This window comes from Protomyctophum parallelum, assembly GCF_964188405.1.
Source record: "Protomyctophum parallelum genome assembly, chromosome: 7".
Taxonomy (NCBI): Eukaryota; Metazoa; Chordata; class Actinopteri; order Myctophiformes; family Myctophidae; genus Protomyctophum; species Protomyctophum parallelum.
Window position 1 is genome coordinate 32303983 of NC_139705.1, and position 18596 is coordinate 32322578.

Here is an 18596-nt window from a genome sequence, read left to right on the forward strand (position 1 = left end):
CGGCATAAAGAGGCTTCATACGTTTTGTTCAAGAAGATCAACTCCACAAATCAACTTGTTTTTTTGGGTTTTTTTTAATTACACAGCCAATTTATAAAAGTAAAAAAAAGCACACAACAGCTTTGAAATGTTGGTGTTGTCATACTCATACAACAAAGCATGAAATTAAGGCTCATGTTAAGCTCAACCCTATAAAAAATGCAATGACGTCTGGAGAGGGAAACCATTTAACTCACTTGCAGGTTTTAGGAAGTACAAACTATCTCTATATGCATGATATACAGATACTACACAGTAAAATCCCATTTGTGTATAAATGCAACCAAAAGGAACCTTATGGGTTTGTAACTCTAAAGGAACTAAAAGGACCCATATGGGTCCATTTGGTCCCATTTATACACTCAGGGTAAAACACAATATGGAAGAGGTTGCGATGAAGCCGTCTATGATACATTATAAACAGTGTATAATGCAGTGTATAATGCAAAACTAGTAGTTGTCTTATTCTTTGTTTTTTATGTTTTGTCTAAATGTTGATTGTTTTGTAGACCCTGTACATGTTCTACGTTCTTATGTAATAAGGATAGGCATAAATAAGCTATAAGCTACTGCCTATTCCTTTTCGATCGTGTTTAAAAAAGAAAAAAATGTTTTGTAATTGTCTAACTGAATAGATCATCATAAACCATTCATTCATTCATGTCCATGTGTCATTAAGTAAAAGACAGACGCATCACTGTTACCCTTACATTTTGAAATATTAAGTACATACCGTAGTACACCAGGGTCCTTTAGGGGATTCCAGGGGATTCTCAACTAAATGACTGACAGTTAGGAACCAAATGGACTCTGAGTGACAACCCTATGGACCAAATACACTGTCAGAGGTAAATGAACAACACTGCTAATTACAGTGTAGGTCCCAGAGGTAAAACATTTCATCAAATGGGGGTCGATGGACAAACATGCGTTGCTGTCAGGAGGAAAACACTTAACTAAATTGTTTGAGGTTTTAGATTTAGTTTTTCGATAAATGAATTCTATTGACACCACACTATTACGTCTGTGTGGTGGTTAAAAAATATTGAACAAATGAAAAGTATTAAAAAGCGCTTTGAAAAAAAAATGAATGGACAATTTTGTGTTTGTGTAAACACAAATATTGCATAACACAAACATTGATGACGAAGGTGAGAACGCAAATTGTGATTGTCCGGAAAGAGATGATGTATGATGATGACATGAGCGCCCCTCACTTCACACGGGCGTGATTTGTTTTTAATACAAGGTTTTCTTCATTTCCTGAAAAATGTCTATTTTTAATTTCCTGAAAAATGAACATATTGGAGTTAGGTGGTTTCTTCCCGACAGACCGCAGAGATATAAAACTGGGGGTCCGTGAAAAGAACAAGTTTGAGGAACCAGCGCAGCGTTTTCTTTTTTTAGTTCACTCGTCATAGTCGTCGTCGTGGCTCTGGGGCCGCAGCAGAACACTGTGGTAGTTCCTGATGCAGGAGAAGGCTGTGGGAGGGATGAGGCGGCGCTGGATCAGGTTGTACTGCAGGTGAACTGAGATCAGCGGCGAGTCTTCAGTGGCGTGCATGTCGCACAGGGAGTTCATCGGCACATAGCTGTGGACAGGAAGGACGGTCGGACGTTGTTTAAAAGAAAAGTGGCAGTTTACTCCAACAATAGCCCAGATATTTATTTGCCTTGATGACCAAGAGGCCCACGATCATGGCACGGGAGGTATAGCCTATACTGGAGGGAGTTCAGTCGCTTCACTGAAAGGGGGGGTCGACCGTTTATCTGCCCGCCTTCTCCTACCAAACCACACTATTTGCACAAATCTCTCCATGCACAACACCTACTGCATGCCTGTCCAGACATAACGCACTATGTTGCATCCAACTGTCATCATTACTGCACAGAGTACTGTGCACAGAGCTTGTAGAGCTCAAGACCCTCATGTAGGAGGGTGTGGAGGGCAGCGATTCAGGAGTCCCGAGTTGGTGTTCGCCAGTGGTGTAAAGTAACTACGTACATTTACTCAAGTACTATACTTTTTACTATACTATACAAGCATTTTTACTTCTACTCCACTACATCTCAGAGGCAAATATTATACTTTTACTTTTGATTATTATTACAAAACATATATTACCCACTTCAGCCCAGTTCGGCCATTTGAAAATAGCCGATCTACAAGCTTGACGCATTGTGAGGTCCAAGTAAAAGATCATGATGTGAGAACTTTTTCCACCACTGGTGTTGGCTAGACTCGGAGCCATGGATGAATTCGGACATACTGGCTGCAATGAAAACCAGAGACAACAAATGCTCTGAACTTAAATGCAAGTCCAAGCTAGCCAAGCGCTTCGACAGTGATCTCCAAACCAAACTGTACATCCTAAAAACCCAATGTAACAAGCTAAGAAACGGTGTTATTGCCATGACCAAATCAGCAAAAAGTAACTTTATCAATGATAAAGCCGAGGAAATTAAAAACAATCCTCGGGAGCTTTGGAAGCTACTAAACAACCAACTAGGCTGTGGTCAGAAACTAAAAACCAGGTTTACTAACATAAACATCAAATCGAATAACACCCTCATCACTGACAAGCTTGATGTAGCCAACCACTTGAACATCTTCTTTACAAACATTGCAACAATGCTGGTTAACAAACTACCCTCCCACTCTGGGCGTTTGGTGTCAAAGCCTTCTACAAAAACCTAGGTGTTTGTAAAGATGATTTTAAAATGGCAATGGTAACAACTGAGGAGGTACTTAAAAAACTGAGTGCCCTCCAACCCCACAAGGCCACTGGCCATGACAATATTCCCTCCAAAGTTCTCAGAGACTCAGCCATTTCCATAGCTCCCGTCATCACCCACATAGTAAACCTCTCCATCAAACAGGGACAGGTCCCCCAAGATTTTAAACTGGCCAAAGTACAAAAAAGGGAGTAAATTAGAACCCGGCAACTACCGCCCTATTTCTATTCTAAGCTCCATCTCGAAAGTGATGGAAAAAATAGTCTATGAACAGGTTGAAAAGTATCTTGCCACTAATAAATTGCTGTACGAGTTCCAATCTGGTTTCAGAACATCCCACTCCACTGACACATGCCTCCTCTATTTGAGCGACCACATCAAACACGAGGTGGACGCTGGAAAATACTGCGGCATGGTCATGCTGGACCTCCAAAAGGCTTTTGACACCGTGAACCACTCCATACTGGTTAACAAGCTTAAAGCTATTGGTTTTGATAGCACATCAGTGAGCTGGATGCAATCCTACCTGGAGGGGAGATAACAGATGGTGGAGGTGAACGGAACACTGTCCCCTCCCCTCCCAGTGAGCTGTGGCGTCCCACAAGGAAGCATACTAGGGCCTTTACTGTTCCTAATATATGTTAATGACATCAGCCTGTGACTGCAACTTGTTCCTGTTCGCAGATGACTCAGCACTGCTGGTCTCGGACAGGAACAAACTGCAGGTTGAAAAGACCCTCAGCTCTGAACTCGGTAGAATCTGCACCTGGCTCGCTGATAACAAACTATCCTTACACCTGGGAAAAACTGAATCCATTCTCTTTGGATCAAATAGTAATCTCAGCAAGGCAGATGGCTTCTTGGTTAGAGTGGGTGACAATATTATCACACGAAAAGATCAAATTACCTATAGGTTCCATCCTGGAGGCCAATCTTTCCGGTGATAAAATGGCCACCAACGTAATCAAAAAAGTCAATCAAAGAACAAGATTCCTTTACAGGATCTCCTCACTGGTCAGCAAAAACACCTTGAAGACCTTAACAGGAGCCCTCGTACAAGGTTTCTTTGACTATGCATCCACCTCTTGGTACCACAGCACCTCAAAGGCCCTTAAAACAAGGCTCCAGACCTCCCAAAACAAACTGGTCAGGCTCCTACTTGGCCTCACCCCCCGAACCCACCTCACGCCTGCCCACTTTGACAGGCTGGGATGGCTTAGGGTCAACGACAGAGTGCAGCATCTTGCAATGGGTCTGGTCCACAAGATTCGTTACACCACCAAGATACCCATGTACCTGTCTAAATACTTCCTTAATGTAAACGAAGTCCACACCCACAACACCAGAGGGAGTGCAACAAACCATGTACAACCCAGATTCGGCACAAACAAGGGACTAATTTTTTTTCGCTCCTATGCCACCAAAATGTGGAACGCCCTACCAACAGTCATTAAGACATGTGAATCCCTTGACTCCTTCAAAACCGCTCTCAAAGGGCACCTACGGATGGCTGCAATTCGAAACTGGCCTCTGTAAGATCTGAATCCCCCCCACCCCACCCCACCCCCCCTTTCCCCTCACTGTATATGTATCTTTTCCCTTTTTTGCTTCCTATATGATGAATTCCTGTTCTGTTCTTTAGCTACATAGAAATGTCTATTTGTATGTCTCTAAATGTTTTGATGAATTGAACAATGTGGACCCTGTTGTAAACAAGTGTAATGCTTAATTGGGTCGTCCACTCACAGTTAACAGTCTTTGTATTGAGTTTGTGCTTGAAATGTACTGTAAATTCTGCAAACTGTTAATAAATATTTCAATCAATCAATCAAAAAACTCTCATTGTATCGGTCGACTCTGAACCAAACACAGCACATATCAACCAATGTCGCATTCAAATCTACTTTCCTCAAGCTGAGCCAGACTAACCGGCAAGGAGTATTTGGGTTAAGATCTGGAATGCCCTACCAGAGGAAGTCAAACACAGTTGTAACTTTTCAAAATTAAAAAAATTGCTCTAGCGAATCCTTTTGGCCAAATACAGCATACTATAGGGAAATTATGTATATGGTGGATGTTGACGTTATTGAATGATCAACTGATACTTTTTGTACAGGTTTTGATAGTCATTAGTGCTGTCATTATTAATAATTAATTAACTAATATTATTGTATTTATGGTAACATTAAAAATGTGAACCAAATGACATTACTCAGCAATAACATAAATGATAATGATCATTGGCAATGAGGGTAATGTGAATAAGGATAATAACAACAATAATAATGTGTAATCTAACGGTTATGCAATGCTATCTCTACGGTGACACTGGGGGGGGGGGGGGGGGGGTTGGTGTAGGGTGGAATTCTCGTATCTGACTTTTGTTTTGTGAATCTGTTAATGTAATGAGTATTACGATTCATGTTCTGTTGTAAGTAGGATAGGCATTTATAAGCTTTTAGCTTCTGCTTACTCCTTTTGATCATCTTCATGTTTTGGTTTTGTTTTGTCTTCATAACAGCTTACATTCATTGTCTTTAAATATTGTATTTGAAACTGAAGGATGATCAAATAAACTAAACTAAAAAGTATGTTGTGTGTCTTGGAATGGTTTCTTTTTGGTGACAAAAGTTGACATTTTCAGAGGGTCACATGAGCTACAGTATATTGCTCCCACTGTCACAGAGAAAACAACAGAGAACAACAGTAATTACCTTTTTAGTACTCGGATCGCCGCTTTTTCTTTAGTATAACAGTAATTACATGTTTGATGAGGTAACAATTAGAGTTTTTGGATGCGTACTTTTGCATAGTGATGGTTACTTTGGTTGTGATGAAGATGAGTATCTCTCAGACTCGGGAGAACTGTACACACAGGCAAGTTCTGTAGAACTCAAGATAATTTTAGATTGTCTTTTCTTTGTTACTCCGTAGGACTACAGCATGCAGCATGCACACGCACACATGCATGAAGAAAGACAAAGCGAGACAGAGAGACAGAGACATGGATTTTAAACGGACAGTCAAAGAAAGATGAGGGAGGGAGGGAGTCAAAAGAAAAAAGAAAGAGAAAAGAAAGAATGTAAAAATATAAGTATAGAAAAAAGGGATCAAAATAAAAGGAAATAAATAAAAGAATGGAAATAAGAAAGAAAGAAAGAAAGAAAGAAAGAGAGAAAGAAAGAAAGAGGGAGGGAGGGGGCTCAAAAGGGAGTTACTATACAGTATGTGAGAGCATTTACCTGTGTGAAAGAAGCGATAAAGAAGCTGAGAAGGCATTGGCATTGGCATATTGAGACGTTTTATCAGGTGTTACCTGATGAGGTTGTGGTTGAGCCGGAGGTGCTGCAGGTTCTTCAACTGGAGCAGGCCTCGAGGGATGGACCGCAGCTGGTTGTGGTCTAGCAGCAGTTCGGACAGCGAGGCCGACAGGCCCATGAAGGACACGCCATCGATGCCGTCATCCCGAAGCCTGTTGTGGGACAAATGAAGCGAGTCCAGGCCTGGGTGCAAGTGAGCGAACACATAGCCGGGGATGCGCTCAATCTGGTTGTGGTGGAGGGTGAGCTGTCGCACGCCAGCGGGCAGGAACGAGGGCGCGTGCACCAGTTTGTTGTGGGACAGGTCCAGATATTCCAGCTTCCTGAAAATGGGACACAGGGGGGATTGTGAAGAGAAAAGAAACATGTTTTGGGCCAAAAGCATGTATTAGGCTCTCGGGTGGCGCAGTGTTAAAGTCCCTGCCCACACCAATAAGGAAAGGCTGTGGATTCAAATCCACCGCGGTGCATCTGGCTTTGTCAGGCGTCTCAATGTGAACACAATAGGCTCTATGCACACGCCATTTTGGAATTAAGTTGTGCCCCTTCCCTACCTCCTTCACAAGTGTTACTGATGATACTATTTAAGGCTCTGTTCCATTCTAGTCAAACAGAGTCAGGGTGCTGCTATTGTGCGTGTTGGCTTACTGGAAACACTCTGCTACACCAGTGGGTCTCAAAGTGTCCTTGAGTGAGTTCCAAATACCAAATGAACAAGTAAGGTTCCATTTGGTTCAATTTGTACACTCAGAGTTTCTTTGAATTTAAAAAGTTTCAGATCTACTTTACACTAAATGGAACAGAGCCTTAATTAGTATCATCAGTAACACCTTGGAAGGAAGTAGGGAAGAAAGAGCATAGAGTTATAGAAAAATAGTCATTCTGTGGCATAGGACCCATATTGGCCCGTGCCCGCGGGAGGAAAGCTCGGCGGGGAGGGTGATAATGGTCATTGCAAATGATCCTACAAGCTGGGGCTGCACCTGTCAGCGGGGACAGTTGAGTAGGACGAAGGCACAAAAATGTGTTTGGGGAGGAATCAATTGGCTCAATGACTAAACTAAACTGAGTAGGAAAAGGCAGCAACATTCTGAACAGTCAAATAGTCCAATGATTAGTTACATAGCCAAATGGACAGTACTGTTTAAAATTGAACACAAACAAAAACACAGCCACACACAGAAGTATAGACAACTTTTGATATTTGCTTATATTTCTATGTTTTCTGAAACTGAGACATTCTTCAAGAAATTGAAACAAACATGTATAATTAGATACACATCAGTGTTTTTGAAACGGGGAAACTATAACCCATAGTAAATATGGAGTGCTATTTTAAAACTCTCCTCATGGAGGCAGTAAAGTCTCATTACGTTTCATGCTATACTATATTACATGTATTAATAAAAGTCTAAAATAATAAACTGTTTTCTACAGTCAATAATAATCCGCCCTTTGCATTCCAGAGAAGGGTGGTACGGCCCAAAACATTACATAGTAGAATCTCTCACGGGTCCATTTTTGTACACTCAGAGTTGCAAGACTTACAACAGGTGAATCCAGGCTCGTGGGGCGATGCGGTCTTCTCGGATGCGGTTGTGACTGAGGTCCAGGACCCTCAGGTTAACGGTCTTGTTGAGGATGCCAGCGTGGACCACCTCAATTTTGTTGTCCGAAAGGTGGAGAGCCTACAAAAACAAGACACATATATATATATTAGAAGTTAAACACAGCTATACACATGCACATATAATTACACAAAGTCATACCCAAGTTATAAATACGACAGTAACATCTGTAAAAAGTGTTAATTTAGTTACAAAATGCATAGAATGAACACAAGGTTTTTAATGTGTAGCCAACACGTACCTGTAGTGGTAGGGTGCGGTTGTTTATGTACACTGAGAGCTGTAACCTTGACTTGGTATAGTGACTTGGTAGTATTGTCGGTGGTATGCAAATGCAATACGGTCACTACAGTAGCAATGTAAACAAACAGGGCTATATACAAAACCTGAACCCATGTAGGCCTATACATACATATGTAGGCGTCATGGGATTTAACATGGTTAACTTCTATACAAACTTCTATACAAACAGACCTGCAGAGAGGTCGGCAGACCAGAGGGGATGGCACGGAATTTATTGTCCTCCAGGCGAAGGTACATGAGCTTCCTCAAGGGGCGGAAGGTCAATGGAGAGACGTTTCCATCATGGAAGTAGTTGTCCTCCAGTTCCAGGGTGAGAAGTTTAGACAACCCTAAACAGACAGATTGGTTTATTAACTGATTGAGTGACGACACCCAGTTGATTCCCACCTATTTAAGGGTTTCAAGGAAAATAGCCAATTGTGAGCTTGTAGATATGCAATGTTCTCTATAGTTTGGGCCCCGGGGATACTAAACAATTTCTCTCCTGGGTCTCAAGCATAAAAACGAACCACTGTCCTAGCTAATAACACTCCCCTCAAATAATAGATTAGATGAGAGAGAGAGCGAGTGCATTTTCTGGCACCGGCGTCAGCCCCGGCGTTGCCGGCAACTGCCGATAGTAGAATGCACTCGCTCCTTCTGGGGAAAAGATTGTAAGGCAAGTAACAAATGTGACCTACAGATGAACTGACTTACATCCTCTTGGAGGCATTTGTCCTTTGTACTGTGATGTCAGGCCCCATAAACAGACAACTATTTCCCCTCTCCTGTCACAGCATTGTGTGATCCAGGCCACTAGTTGACAACCAAGCAATCCTCAAGGCCACATTCTGTATGCTTGTGTCAGTTGTGTGGGAATCTAGTGCACCCACTGCACCTGACCTATAGTCACATGACCAGGAAGTATATAAAATCTACAAGCGGGAGGTGGCGTAGTCAGGCATATTATTAGTGCCAGTTCCTACACGTGGATAAAGCTTATCTTGTTAAGTTGTTAATCCCCCAAGCAGTGGTGGAAAGTAACTAAGTAAATTTGGAGGTATTTGTAAGTTTACTTGAGTATTTTCTGTACTTTTACTTCTACTCCACTACATTTCAGAGACAAATATTGTACTTTTACTCCACTACATTTATTTGAAAACTACTAGTTACTTTGATTACAAAACATACATTAAACACTTCAGCCCTATATACACTTTGAGCATTTGAAAATAGCGATCTAATGCTCATACAAGCTCACAATTAGTCGCAGTAGATCGGCTATTTTCATACATTTGAAAACTTGAAATGGGACATTCTGCACAATGAGTACTTTTACTTTTGGTACTTTTAACTACATTTTGACTACTTTTGTACTACCAGACTTTTATTTGTAACGGAACGTATAGTTCTATATTGCAGTATTGATACTCTTACTTAAGTAAGAATTGTAAGTACATTTTTCCACCTCTGCCCCCAAGAAGAGAACGTAGGAGTCTGTGTCCAACCCTTGAAACTGAACAAGAAGAGAACGTAGGAGTCTGTGTCCCACCCTAGAGAACGTAGGAGTCTGTGTCCCACCCTAGATAACGTAGGAGTCTGTGTCCCACCCTAGAGAACGTAGGAGTCTGTGTCCCACCCTAGAGAACGTAGGAGTCTGTGTCCCACCCTTGAAACTGCTGGGTGTGAGGCCGCTGAGCTTGTTGTCATTGATCTTCAGCTCCACCAGAGACGCTGGGAGAAACATCGGCACCTTGGTCAGGTTGTTGCCGTCCAGAATCAACCTCCTGAGTTTAGTCAGATTCTGCAAAAAAATAAGTGTCAAAATCAGTCAATCAAAAGCTTTTTAAAACCAAGGGCCCCAGTTTGATCTAGGGGTATGGTGATAAATATTGGGTCGTGACAAGATGTCTCCACGATATGCCTTTTTAGAGATATATTATATATATATATATATATATATATATAAATTATATATATATATCGTGATACAGTGAATGCGTTACTCCTTTTTCTTTTAGTTTTTGTTAACTTGTAGGTGGTTGTACGGTTAAGTAACTTGAATAATAACTCTAAAAACGCATGGAAGAATATCGTGAACATATCATGTATCGTGAATTCATGATACTGCTTGAAAAGATATTATTATTATTATATTTTCCATATCGCCCACCCCTAGTTTGATCTGCATTAGACCACTGCATTAGACCACTGTTTAATACTGTACATCGTTCAATCTCAGAGAACCCAAAGTACACTATAAAATCCTCAGTGATCGTTTAACGGAGTTCTTCGATGAATTGAGTACATGAACACCAATGGAAACAGGCTGAAAGGCTTTCTTTGTTTGACCCTTTTAGCAGACCTTGTGTTGTACTTCCCTGTGCCTGTCCATGAAAACTGTTAATAAAGTGTCACACACACACACACACACACACACACCCTCACTCACACACACACACACACACACACACACACACACACACACACACACACACACACACACACACACACACACACACACACACACACACACACACACACACACACACACACACAAACTTATTGCTGCAACATACTTTATAACATCCATGTTATCTTCATTGAGAATGGAATGAATGACTCTAAAGGACTGTGTGCAACATGGATATGAGGTATTAAATCATGCACCACTGCCAGCTCCCAGATGATTCTTGGCTGTAGTCACCATTGCACTCCAGTGAGAACAGGTAGTAAAAGTCCAAACATGCTGTCCTCATTTTATGTGGGTTTGTCTGTTGACTGTGACTGTCCTCTTCCATTCACTGCAACTATTTGGTGTAATTCAGTGTGAGGGGGTCAGACTGGACCAGGGAGCTTAACTTAACTCTCTACAGTCTACAGTATATCAATAACAACATGGATACTCTCAACCACCAAAGTAAGCTACTATAGCTTAAGTACCTTTCCCAGTAGCTTGGGGATAGCTTCACTATTATCTGAATTACGTGACTTTAATTTCAAATAGTTAATTCCTATTCTGGGACTACAATTCAGCGAAAATAGCTAGTGTACTGTACACAGAAAACAGCCTATAGACTAGAGCCTTAGAGAATTGGGTAAACTAAGTAGGTTGACAAAAGCTACTGTGCATTTTCAATGGCACATCAATATAAATGTAAATGACACAACAGATTAGTTTTGAGTGAGAGATGAGTTTGTCCATTGAGAATTCTCTGTCTCATCCATTAGTTGTTTTTACATTGTTGTATGTGCTGAATATTCAATCACTCAGTGTCATACATGTCCTTCAATAGCTACTTATTTTAAAAGCCAGCTTTAGTGTAGCCCACTACATTTTTATGAAGAATAAATATAGTAGCTTAAGTACATTAAGTACATGCACAAGTATCTTGCCGAACATTGGTAAAACAGCACTGTACCAAAACAACAGCATAATACATTTTGTGCAAACGTGCCATGAGAATGGTCAATAAACTCTTGTAACATGGGGCTGCTATGTGGGGGAGTGTGTTTAGGAATGGGCTTGAGTCTTACAACACACGAGAGTTTTAACTGGACACAGCCAGGCACCCTGGCTAGGCGTTGACACATACGTACAGTCAGTCAGACAGTTTGTCTTCAGCAATACCAGGTTTTGACAACGGGTATAATGAGGGATCTCAGACTGCAGACCGACTTAGCTGGAGGTGGTCTCATGGCTTTAAGTGTAAATTACAGCTCCTTGACCGATTGTGGGAGAGATCTGGATGGTTAAAATAAGAACATACTGGGGCGGGCAGTGGGAGCTGACTGGATAGTGCATCAACCAACCACATAATCGCAACGTCCCTTGTTTCACTTTCGACTGGAAACCTGTGTCACTTTATATGTCAACCCTCTGCTCTGTCCTCATATGTCTATGAAGCAACACCAAAAACAAACCTTAAAAAAAATGTAAGACTATATCCAGGTTCCAAATGTTGTCTGTGTCATAGCGATACATTAATAAATGGATCGATATTTAAAACAATTCTTGTACTTTATGAGTTAAATTAACACTGAGGTTTTTACATTGTATTGATATGACAGACCTGGAAAAGCCCTGGGCTGAGGGAGTCGTCAGTAAGCTTGTTCTTGCTGAGGTCCAGCCACTCTAGGTTGGGGAGCCCTGCCAGAGCCCTCGCAGGAATCTTACTGATTCGGTTGTCTGACAGGACAAGAAGAAGGTATAGACATTTAGAGATCAAACAAGACAGCATGCAGATACCCTTCAGGAAGCTCATTCTGTACAGTAAAATTCTATTCCATTTGTTTTTATGACTGAATGAATGAAGTTTCGGATCATTATGATCATATGTTATTGTGATTATTTGTACCCTGCTGGTCAGTTACTTACTTGTCTCATCACTCACTATCATCCATATCACGACACATACAATCCAAAATGCAGAAGATACAACAGATAAAGGAAACAGACAACATAAAACAATATACGCACATACCCAAAAAACTAAAGACGATTTTCTTTATTTTTTATAAATAAAACCAAAACACCCAAAAAAAGGTCAGTGTGTGAACTTATTTTAATGAATACAATGTTATTTTGCTTACTGTAAGTCGCTCTGGAGCATCTGCTAAATGCCTAAATTGTAAATTGTTTAACCAATATGTATGGTATCTTAATCGGCAGTAGTCTCCCTACTCTTCCATTGAGACATTTTAGATCCTGCTTCTGTCGGGTAGATTTTTGGTTTCCTAAACGAGACCCACGTTCGAAGATCAGGCAGGACGTGAAAATTACAGGTTGCAGCTTTAATTGCCCGTCTCAATATACTGTCTGTCGAATCAGACTCAGTGTTAAAAGGGTGTGAAACCCTCGTCTGAATTTGCGACGTGTTTTCCGGTTCAAGATAAACATGGCAGGCATGACAAGGCACCCATAAGTTATTTTGTTAGCTGCAGTGGCGTTGCTTACTAGCCTGGCAAGTTTTTACCCTTCTGTAGTTTTTAACCGGCACAGGGGTGAGCCGCTGTGGCTCAGGAGGTAGAGCAGGTCATGCAATGATCTGTGAGTCGGCGGTTCGAATCCCAGCTCATGCCGACGTGCCCTTGGGCAAGACACTAAACCCTACATTGCCTCCAATCAGTTGGTCGGTGCTAGCTTGCCACCATTGATGTGGGAAGTCAGGACACTGCAGGCGGCGACCGTTTGCTTCACCTCCCAATGAATGAACCATTGTAAAGTGCTTTGATCACTTGGGAAAGTGCTATGAAAATGCAATTCATTAATGTCTTTCAGTCTGTCAGTCAGTCTCTTTGTCACACTTCCTCAGTTTGCTGCTCACCTGCCAGGTAGAGGGTTCTGACACCCTGGTCTTTGATGATGGGCATGTGTGTCATGCCAGTGCCGCCACAGGCTATCAGTGAGTCCGACAGCAGGCATCCAGCGGGCAGTGACTCCATGAAGCTCGGCATCTGAGGGAAGGTGACCACCGGGCGCCCTGGTGCCACGGGTGGCGGTATTGCCGTCCTAGCCATCGTTACCCTGGGCTTAGGTATGGGTCTCATTGTGGGCCGGGCCATCACTTGCAGCCGAGGCGGCGGTCCGACGATGTCATCATCAAAGTCATCATCATCATGTGATTCATGTGATTCGTGTGATTCAGGAAAGCTGAATATGGGCATCTTCACAACGGGCACGGCAGGTGCCCTCACCGGCATCTTGACCACCACAGGCACCGCCACCCTCTTCACTGCCATCCTGTCACGTTGCAAGTCCTGTTTCTTCTTCTTGCCTGCCACAGGTTTGTCCCACACAGAACGTGGCAACTGAGAAACACACAAGACACTTTGAGCCTAATTTATAGGCCTACTTTTTCCTTATTTATTTTTTATCCCACGCTTTTCACCCAGTGTCAATTATCGAATGTAATCCTGGGGGATAGGCTCTCTCTGTCAACCTGGGGAGAGCAACGGACTGACCTTATGCTTCCTTCTATGCATGACGAGTCCAAGCCGCTTCTTTTCACCTGACAGGGGGGAGTTTCCCCGGTTGGATGTAGCGCATGGAAGGAACACGTTATTCCAACCAGTTCCTTTCCCCTCCATCAGGCGCCCCGGCTGGCCAGGGGGAGGCAGTTTAGAGACCAGGATTACTGCATGTATTTTGTGAGGGTACCTACCCGGACACAGAGCTAATTTATACTAAATTGTCAAGGTCAAGGTCACAACGTATTTCAATGCAACAGATTGTGAGTTTGATCCCTTATTTTCAGCATGCAACACCTCTACAACTTGTTCCAGACACAAACAATTGTTTCTGTCTCAAAATTATCTGGTTTCTTTGTTATTTTTTTTTTGCAAATATACAAAATAAGCTATTATTATTATCATTATTATTACACATTTGTATTATCGTTTGATCCACTCACAGGTTCTGCTGGTATCTTTTTTACCTCTTGTACTCTTGTACCACCATTACTCTGCTCAGCGGTCTCAGCTTTATCAACCTTGCTATCATCCAGCCTCTTAGCTTTTGGGGCCCTGGATTGCGGGTTATTTGAACCTGGGGAGAGAAAAAAGTGCTGTAAAAACAAATGTGTGAGGAATGTGTAGAGCGCGTCTGGACCATATAATAAAGGCATCAACCGGTATGGGACGGCCATAGGATGCTGGGTAGAGAGGCCATCTGGTAATCAGAGTAATCATTGTGGTCTATGTGTCGAACTGTCTCTGCAGCAAGACACTTACATCTTAACTGCTCTCCCCCCAAGCGCTCATCATAACCATCCATGGGTGAAGCTGAAAACTGAATCCCCCCACAGGATTGATAAGGTAATCAAAAGCATGAATGACCATCATGAATAGTTTTGATGCAAATATTTTGAATTTCACATTTTTATCATTGTTTACTTGCCACGCCCCTGGTGTCTAAAGGCCTTAAGTCTTAATCATGCATGGAACAATTTGCTATAATGTACAAGAGGAGAGGAGAAAGGGGATGTGTTGTATAGTGGGTGTTAAGAGGAGAATAGACGCATAAGTAAGACATATACATACATATAAGTGAATATGAAGGGTTGTAGGTAAGGTATGTAGCTTAAGGAGAATTACAAAAGTGAGAAGGTGGATAGCAAGCATGGTCTTAAAGGTAGTGTGAGTGATTGATAGTATATATTATATATATGAGATATTGAACAGAAAATGCATTTTCAGAACACCAATTTATCCAATCAGGATAGAGAACTCAATACAATACAATTACTACTGAAATTGAATATATATATTTATATATATAATTTTATTTATGTATTATTTTTTTTACAAAAAAATAACCTTTAAAAAAAGTGCCCTTCTGGGCACAGGTCTCCACCAGGTTATCCACAGATCCGTGCAGTTAGAGGTAAAAACACTTTTGGGCCAGTTATAGCGCCACCTTGAGGCTGAGTTGAAATTGTTCATGTGGCATTTCGTCCTCGGCCTAGTGGGAATGTGCGTGCACAATTTCACGGAAATCACGCGATGTGTTCATGATTTGCAGCATTTTGTTTGAAACTGAGCACTCCTGTGAACTTTGGAAGCCAATCTTAACCAATCAGGATGGAGTCTGAGAAATCTGAAAGACCCGTTTCGTTGAATGGCTCTAGAGAGACTGTGTACTAATTTGCGTGATGTTTGGACAAAATCTGTAGGTGTACTGTGAAAAAACTTGTTTTGCACAAAGCGGCCTCCTGGTGGCGCTATAACAGGCCGTTCTGGAAAGTTTGGGGCAGAGGTTCATGGTTGGCATCCAGGGAGTGTGTGTGCAAAATTTGGCATCGACCGGGTTAACGGTGGCTGAGATTAGCTGGTCACGGACGGACGGACACACGGACACACGGACGGACGGACGGAGTGCAAAACATACTCTCCCCATGCCTTCGGCTGGTGGAGACAACTAAGGTATTACGATGCAAGATTGCAAGATTTATGCAAGATTATGAACACTCACAGTCAGCAGTGAGCTTCAGGGATCTGAATGGCGCAGTATCATAACAGTTACCTCTCACTTCCACTAGGGGCTGCCAAGTGCCAACGTATGAGTATGGTAAAAAATTCTCCAATGCAGCTGTTAAGGATGTTCTTATTAAGACAATCAGATTCAGTGTGGAAATTTGTGTGTGTGTGTGTGTGTGTGTGTGTGTGTGTGTGTGTGTGTGTGTGTGTGTGTGTGTGTGTGTGTGTGTGTGTGTGTGTGTGTGTGTGTGTGTGTGTGTGTGTGTGTGTGTGTGTGTGTGTGTCCGGGGAAAATCTTGCAAACTGCTGGGCCAATCAACGGCAAATTCCTTGTGCCAGCAGGACAAGGGAAATAACTCCCCATATATAAATATTGTGAATATTATTTTAATTTTATAATGGACGTCTGATCAGATTAAAACCAAACATCGAGTCATACATACAGTACAATAGATGCAGTATGTCATAGCGATGACTGATGTCACAGAGCACACCACATGAAGTCTGAGATCCACATGGAAGCCAACGCTCTTATTATTCTTGGCCCAGGAAATGATTCTCCATTCATTTTCTCCATAGGCTTTTCAAAAAGTATTTATATAAAGGCGGTTACGCCGCGGACAAAGCCAACTCGGATCGTGACAAATCATGACAACAAACACAATATTTTGGGCCGATCAAATAATTAGAAAGAAGAAAATAAAGGCAGGCGACAACACTATTTGTTTTGTTTTTCTTCTTATAAATTATTTGATCTGCCCAAAACATTGTGTTCATTGTCATGATTTGTCACGATCCGAGTTGGCTTTGTCAGCGGCGTAACCATCTTTAAATAAATACTTTTTGAAAAGCCTATATGGAGAAAATGAATGGAGAATCATTTCCTGGGCCACTCGTCGTTCTGAAAGGGGAAGGGACTGCGACGCTCTATTTCATTCACGTATAAGAGAAAGAAGCTTGCGGGCAGAGAAGGGGAAAGGCATTGCAACACAGGTCTGGAATCGAACCAGGGACCAGGGACTACATGCTATCCGGTTATCTACAAGCCATGTACCGCACCCAGAAATATGTAGTGTTCATTTAACCACCAGGCTCAATAGTGTCTTTCAGTTCATCAGGCAACATAATCTTTGTCATAAGCCAAGAGGAACACGATAAGACGGTTGTTGACACAAGGAGAGTCATGTTGTTGGTTGGAAGTGCATAACAACAGTGCTAAGGCTTTAGGGCTGAACGTATCAGGCCTACAAAGTGTCTAATGGACTAGCACTTTAGCGGGGAGTGTTGAGGGATAAGCACTTTGGCAAGTGGGAATAGTTTGAGGGTTATGCACGCAAAAAAGAGTTGGGCGGAATTAAGGTTAGGTGCTAATTACGTAAGGATAAGCACTGTCTGTAGAGGACAGTGGAGAGAGGCGAGGTGGGTATTATTTCAGGAGCTGTGGTGTGTGTGGACCTTACCGCCACAGGGTACAACGGCCTGACAGCTGACAATACCTCTCCTGCACTGGCACAGAGAGCAGGGCTGAGTGGACCACATGGCTCCATCAAACAGAGACATGCCATTCACTTGGCATTGACCTGGATAACAGACAACACACAGTACACTGTCAAATCCTCAGTCTTAATAACACTGAGATTGTACAAATGGAACCATGCAATATTGCATACTCTCTCAGAGTTCCATTTGCACACTCCCAGTCCCAGAGTTATACACATTAGACACACTGAGGATTTTACTGTGTTCACACATACCCCCATACACTGTAATGAAACCTGATACACTGTAATTAAACCTGACACAAATGGTACACAGTAGCCTATAAGCATCATGGAGGAAAGCTCAGCACTGGTGATAATAAAACATTAATAAATGAATTCAGAAAAGGTCCCACTATACAACAATACACTGAACAGGCCATTTTAGACATTGCAAAAGTGACTTACCAGGAATAATGGAGTCATGGGGTTCAGGTTCGTCCGTGGTCTGCCTCAGCTTCGACCCTGCCGGTTTCTCTCCTCGTCGGACGGCCCTGCTGAGGGAGCTCACCGCACAGACACACAGGCACACGAGGCCGAGTCGGCTCATCTTGATTAGGATTCCCTTCAACGCTCTCTGGGTCTCTCGGTCAAACTGTGCTGAGGAAGAGCCTTACAAACAAGTGTGAGGAATCCAGATTCTTGGACCACCCTCTTATAGTCGCTCGCTCCTAGACCACCAAGAAAAGAAAAAGAAAAAAAAACACACACAGGTGAACGAAGGATACATGTGTAGGAGCTGAGAGAGGAAGCAGGGGAGTTGGGAGAAGGGAACATTTTTGGGGGGGCGACGGGGACAAAGGCCCTCATTCATGCACCTTGGTGTAACCACCTCTTCACCTCCCCAACCCCCCCTCCCACAACACCCCTCCCTACTCACTCATACATACCCTCGTCTCTCCCGTCACCGGCTCTGTAGAAACAACCGTAAAAAGGAGCTTCAGTCGACAAGAATGCTTATTGGAGGTCAAATGAGTGGCATCGAGCCACTGTCTGTGACCCCTCTCTCTTTGTCTCTTCCTTTGCCTCTGAAATACCAAAGCAGACGGTTTATCTGCGGCCTACTGGCTGTCAGC

General features: G+C 42.5%; 1 protein-coding gene across 2 annotated transcripts; it reads right to left on the reverse strand.

Annotated features, from left to right (window-relative positions):
• Positions 1 to 55: 55 nt before the first annotated feature.
• LOC310862403 (extracellular matrix protein 2) lies at positions 56 to 18184 on the reverse strand. 2 transcript variants are annotated; one of them, XM_083770299.1, is made up of 10 exons: positions 17929 to 18184; positions 17443 to 17562; positions 14443 to 14552; positions 13333 to 13816; positions 12079 to 12194; positions 9674 to 9809; positions 8198 to 8355; positions 7644 to 7783; positions 6092 to 6418; positions 56 to 1631 (listed from the first exon to the last, which is right to left on the reverse strand). In XM_083770299.1, the coding sequence occupies exons 1-10, from the start codon at positions 18068 to 18070 to the stop codon at positions 1448 to 1450; spliced, it is 1917 nt and encodes a 638-aa protein (XP_083626425.1). In that variant the 5' UTR covers positions 18071 to 18184; the 3' UTR covers positions 56 to 1447. The 2 variants fall into 2 exon arrangements, with proteins under 2 accessions (XP_083626425.1, XP_083626424.1); XM_083770298.1 differs by having other exon boundaries at positions 14419 to 14552.
• Between the last annotated feature and the right edge of the window lie 412 nt (positions 18185 to 18596).

Coding starts and splice junctions, on each gene's coding strand:
- LOC310862403 (XM_083770298.1), bottom strand. CDS start 18,070: ATGAGCCGACTCGGCCTCGTGTGCCTGTGTGTCTGTGCGGTGAGCTCC. Junction 6,419..7,643: donor CGAGCCTGGATTCACCTGTT/GTAAGTCTTGCA, acceptor TCCCATTTTCAG/GAAGCTGGAATATCTGGACC. Junction 1,632..6,091: donor CTCAACCACAACCTCATCAG/GTAACACCTGAT, acceptor TCCTGTCCACAG/CTATGTGCCGATGAACTCCC.